The sequence below is a fragment of the Biomphalaria glabrata genome, chromosome 7 (genome assembly GCF_947242115.1).
Source record: "Biomphalaria glabrata chromosome 7, xgBioGlab47.1, whole genome shotgun sequence".
Taxonomy (NCBI): Eukaryota; Metazoa; Mollusca; class Gastropoda; family Planorbidae; genus Biomphalaria; species Biomphalaria glabrata.
In genome coordinates, this window is record NC_074717.1 from 44,477,479 (window position 1) to 44,483,313 (window position 5,835).

Genomic DNA, 5,835 nt, shown 5'->3' on the forward strand with positions numbered 1-5,835 from the left:
TGATTTGTCATCGAGCATTAGTAAAGTTTCCCTTTTCAGACCAAACGATCTATAGGGCAGATGATGCAAAGGTCAGCTGTTTCTGTGACCCACGGATAACGAGGATGTCATGTGGCCAGCACAACGACCAAGCTTTACTTTACTTTACTTTTTCCAACTAATGTCAGGTACCCATTTGAGCTGGGTGGACTCAGAGCGGCGCCTTCGACATAGAAAGCCTTAGCTCTGACCAGATCGCGGCCTACGTCATCACTCATCAGAGGACAAGGTTATGCGTCACTGATGATGCGTGTGTACGTAACCACTGTGTTGCTGTGTAGTTTACATAGACAGAAAGATTTCTTTTGAAACAAATAGAATCTTCATCTAAATATGATTTAGACTTTTCAAAACATTAATCATGGATTAAAACTCTAGATCTACAATGGTGAACAAATGTCTCGTTTTGTAAAGGATCTAAATCTAGCAGATGCTTTCCGATTACCAAAAAGATGATGAATGATAGCTTAGGCTTAGAAAGAAAAAATGGCCAGCGGTAATACCTTTGGCTTAGTAGAAGGATTAGATCTACGTACCATTAAAGGAGTTCTCTAAACTCTAAAGTAAGTATATTTCTAGATCCAGCATATTAACATTAAACATAATTAATTGACTTTTATGCTTTTGATGATTTAACATGATAATCATTATATAAAGTCAAAGTGGGTAGATCTAGGCCTAGCCTAGGCATTGAATACATGGACATGGTCTAGATTTAGACATAGCCTAGGCATTGAATACATGATCTAGATCTAGATTTATTTCTTTATAAATTAGGCTAGGACGATGTAGATCTAATTCACGGAGATCACGCTCAGAGGCGCCCAAATATCCCTAAATAAATAACCCCAGTCTTCACCAGGATTCGAACCCGTGACCCCCCGGTTCGGAAGCCAAGCGCTTAACCACTCTACCACCTCACTAGCATTAGCTAGTGTGAACAATTTGATAAAGATTGGATGAGTAGAAGTAATGGAAAACTCCATTAAAAAAAAATACAAACATACAAGATTGAGAGTGAGCTTACGTAGGCATGTAAAGACAAAAAGTATTCCTGAGTTTGTGTTTCTGTGAGGCAGGTTAGCTAGATAATGGAAATGTTCGGTTTGATCAAGAAATGTATTTTTACTGAGTAGTTCTACCACCTTTACCCGCGGTCTACAGCCCGTAATAAATTCCTTTCGCCTTTTTTATTCTCCCTACTGTTCTAGAAAAGTTATAATCTATACTATCATATTGCGTTTTTAACACTAGTTAGAAGATCATCTTATCTTATCTTATATATTACAGACGTTACTTCAAAACAAAACAGATAATTGCGTCCTACGCATTTCATGTGTCCATCTATTCATGACTTAAACTCAGACAAGTCGTTGGTTTTCCTGGCTGATTCAGGCAACCCATTCCATTCTATTATGGCACTAGGGCGTATATTTGTGTCTTTCTGAATATTTCATTAGGTTTTGTTTTTCTATTTGTAAGTTCTGATTTAGTGTTTTATGTATTATTGCTACTTTACTTTTTATTCTTCTGTCCTGAAGTGTCTCTAAATTTAGTGATCTTACTAATGGTGTACTCTAGTCAAATTGCAATATCATCGTGTGACATAATAAACTTTCTTGTCCTCTAATGTATTTTGCCATTCTGTAAAGGTAACGCTGAACAGAGCTGTTAGGTTCACTTGGGACGATTAGCCTGAAGGCATCTAGGAAATGAGACCAGGAAGAAATAAATAGCGCTGACAATTGTATTGTTCTCGTTGGGTTACTTTTTGGCCCTAAGCCTCGTAAAATTGACCGAGTGATCTCTGAGAGATTACAGTCTTATTTCATTGCCGGCGTGTGTCAACTTAACTTTTCTTTGTTCGTCAAGGCACATTTGTAAAATGGAAGGTCTAACTAAGGCGGAGATGGTTAACACGGGCCCCTCTCATGATGAATGAGTCTGTCATGTCAGCAGGGTCTGCCTGAGTGTATCACTATGTCGCAGGGTCTGCCCGAGTGTATCACTATGTCGCAGAGTCTGCCTGAGTGTATCACAATGTCGCAGGGTCTGCCTGAGTGTATCACTATGTCGCAGGGTCTGCCCGAGTGTATCACTATGTCGCAGAGTCTGCCTGAGTGTATCACTATGTCGCAGGGTCTGCCTGAGTGTATCACTATGTCACAGGGTCTGCCTGAGTGTATCACTATGTCACAGGGTCTACCTCAGTGTATCACTATGTCGCAGGGTCTGCCTGAGTGTATCACTATGTCGCAGGGTCTGCCTGAGTGTATCACTATGTCACAGGGTCTGCCTGAGTGTATCACTATGTCACAGGGTCTGCCTGAGTGTATCACTATGTCACAGGGTCTGCCTGAGTGTATCACTATGTCACAGGGTCTACCTCAGTGTATCACTATGTCGCAGGGTCTGCCTAAGTGTATCACTATGTCGCAGGGTCTGCCTGAGTGTATCACTATCTCGCAGGGTCTGCCTGAGTGTATCACTATGTCGCAGGGTCTGCCTGAGTGTATCACTATGTCGCAGGGTCTGCCTGAGTGTATCACTATGTCGCAGGGTCTGCCTGAGTGTATCACTATCTCGCAGGGTCTGCCTGAGTGTATCACTATGTCACAGGGTCTGCCTGAGTGTATCACTATGTCACAGGGTCTGCCTGAGTGTATCACTATGTCACAGGGTCTACCTCAGTGTATCACTATGTCGCAGGGTCTGCCTGAGTGTATCACTATCTCGCAAGGTCTGCCTGAGTGTATCACTATGTCACAGGGTCTGCCTGAGTGTATCACTATGTCACAGGGTCTGCCTGAGTGTATCACTATGTCACAGGGTCTACCTCAGTGTATCACTATGTCGCAGGGTCTGCCTGAGTGTATCACTATGTCGCATGGTCTGCCTGAGTGTATCACTATCTCGCAGGGTCTGCCTGAGTGTATCACTATGTGCTGCAAGCTGCCAAATGATCACCAGCTCCAGTTTTTTCCCCTCAGGGTTCTCTCAGCCTTTCTCTTGTTTGGGATTGTCCTCAAAGATATTCTTTTTAAAATCCTGCACAAAATAGGCTGCCCATCGTAAATATTGATTACAATTCTTTCCATAAGCAGAGTACAGTTTGACGTTGATTACACAGAAAGCTCCAACATAAGTAGTGGAGTTAAACAAGGGTGTGTCCTGGCTCCATCGCTCATTGGTTAACTTTCTTCCATGTTCATCCGCCATGCGTTTGGCAAGTCAATGGACGGCTTTTACCTCCAATCTAGAGTCGGTGCTGGACTTTTCAACATCACTAGATTAAGAGCAAAACCAAAAAAATAAACAGATTTTAAAAAAGCTATCCTTGCAAGAGACATGAGACATGCTATTCGCTGATAATGCAGCAGTGGTGACTGTCACAATGCGTCCACACCCGCAAAGTTAACCATTAATGTAACGGTCCCTTGAGAAAGGCGCATGGATTACCGACAGGGACATAGAAGCTCTCTTTCAACTCCGCACCGTGCAATGGGAAAGCTCTCGCATTCCCTTGGACACTCCCACAGGAGTTTTGTTTTGCTATTCATTTAGCCTAATCACTTCCTCTAGCGATCGTTTCCACCCGAGTGCCACTTTGAAGCAGAATAGCATACCCGGGGGGGGGGGGATGTGTCCTGAACGTCCTACTGTACGCTAGCCTAACATGGACCACATATGCGAACCAAGAGCCCAAAATAATCGTGTTCCACTTGTGTTGTCTCCGCCGTATCCTAAACGTTACACGCAAGACTAAACAACACATAGGCAGCTGCGTGCTCAGGTCTACCCAGTATGTTCACCACACTAAGTCAACGCAGCCTGCGTTGACTCGTTCATGTCACAGTCAACCGTATTAAAAGAAATAATTCTCAAAGTCATCCTCTATGGGCAACATACGATCTGTAAAGGTAATAAAACCATTTTACCATTTTAGGAGAATACCGAATATTAAATACAAAGATTTATTAGAATTTTTGCGATGTTTCGTAAATTCCCATGCTCACACGCGAATTTATCTAAACTGTTACTTATTGAGCACAACTGAGGTAGGAAACGAGGTGGGTGAATGATAAAGCGCTTGGCTTCCTAACCGGGAGTCCAATGTTCAAATCCTGGTGAAGACTGGGATTTTTAATTTTGGGATCTTTGGGCGCCTCGGAGTCCACCCAGCTCTAATGGGTACCTGACATTCATTGGGGAAAATTGAAGGTGAATGTGTGAATTTGGTGAATTGTGTGAATTTGGTGAATTGTGTGACTTTGGTGAATGTGTGAATTTGGTGAATGTGTGAATTTGGTGAATGTGTGAATTTGATGAATTCTGTGAATTTGGTGAATGTGTGAATTTGGTGAATGTGTGAATTTGGTGAATTCTGTGAATTTGGTGAATGTGTGAATTTGGTGAATGTGTGAATTTGGTGAATGTGTGAATTTGGTGAATTCTGTGAATTTGGTGAATTCTGTGAATTTGGTGAATGTGTGAATTTGGTGAATGTGTGAATTTGGTGAATTCTGTGAATTTGGTGAATTCTGTGAATTTGGTGAATGTGTGAATTTGGTGAATTCTGTGAATTTGGTGAATCCATCGTACAGAAGAAAGGAAATGTTGATAAACTTCACCTTCACCTATCACTTAGTCTGTTGGCTCGTTGGGGCACTACACAAGATCTGTCAACTGTCTTTCTCCATTCCTCTCTGTCATTTGCATTCTTTGATAAACTGTTACTTGAAAGGTTTATGCTTATTTTTGTTTTTTAAAAAAAATCACTGTAGAATGTAATGTTCTAAGTTGCATGTTTCGTTAGTAGCACAAAATAATCTCAATATAGAAGAAATATTTGACTTACGATCTACGACTTAAAAATCTGTACTTAGAACGTATGAAAAAACCAATGGGCAACATGGCAACTAACTAGCGGGAATAAATGAGATTTTATTCGTAGATCCACTGCCAGGTATAGAGATATTGTTAGAAAGTAGAGCTCAAATCTTTTTTTATCTAGTTGGCAACAGTGAAGTTTAATTTAGCGTCCTTGACCTTGTTTAGTTTTATGTGAGAATCTCAAATAGAAGACAAGTGGATTTTTGTTTTAATTACTCTAGTAAAAACTATAGCGTTAACTTTCTGAAACAATGATGGAACAATCCATGATTGTATCTTAGTATCCAACAGTGTTTTGACCTCAAATTGAACGAATTGTAGTCACGGTATCTTATATAACACATGTATTTTTATTTTGTTTTTTTGAGCTCAGATATTATAACAGTCCAGTATTAGTCTGATATATTATACATTATAAATATAACGTATTTACACATCGTATAAAATGAGGATTACAGCCTTAAGACACAGGACAACATAGTTTGTTTTTTCACAAACCAAACATTGAAAGGCGCTGCCCTCAAAATTGGAGTCCTAAGCAAATATCCTCTGCTGATACAGAGTTTTGAGAATCGTCTTAGACCTTGAATAATTTTGTCCTAAAAATTGGAATCCTAAGCGAATATCCTCGGCTAATATAGATTTCTGAAAATCGTTTTGAAATTGAAGGGCTTTATCCTCAAAATTGGAGTCCTAGGATAATATCCTCTGCTGATACAGAGCTTTGAGAATCGTCTTAGACCTTGAAGAATTTTGTCCTAAAAATTGGAATCCTAAGCGAATATCCTCGGCTAATACAGATTTCTGAAAATCATTTTGAAATCGAAGGGCTTTATCCTCAAAATTGGAGTCCTAAGCGAATATCCTCTGCTGATATAGAGTTTTGAGAATCGTCTTAATTTT

At 40.3% G+C, this 5,835-nt stretch overlaps 1 protein-coding gene across 1 annotated transcript; it reads left to right on the forward strand.

Moving 5' to 3' along the window:
* The first annotated feature begins 2,019 nt into the window (after positions 1 to 2,019).
* Positions 2,020 to 3,114, forward strand: LOC129927157 (putative protein CRIPAK). The gene has a single exon (XM_056034403.1). It carries the CDS (start codon positions 2,020 to 2,022, stop codon positions 3,112 to 3,114), a length of 1,095 nt encoding a protein of 364 aa, XP_055890378.1.
* The last annotated feature ends 2,721 nt before the right edge of the window (positions 3,115 to 5,835 follow it).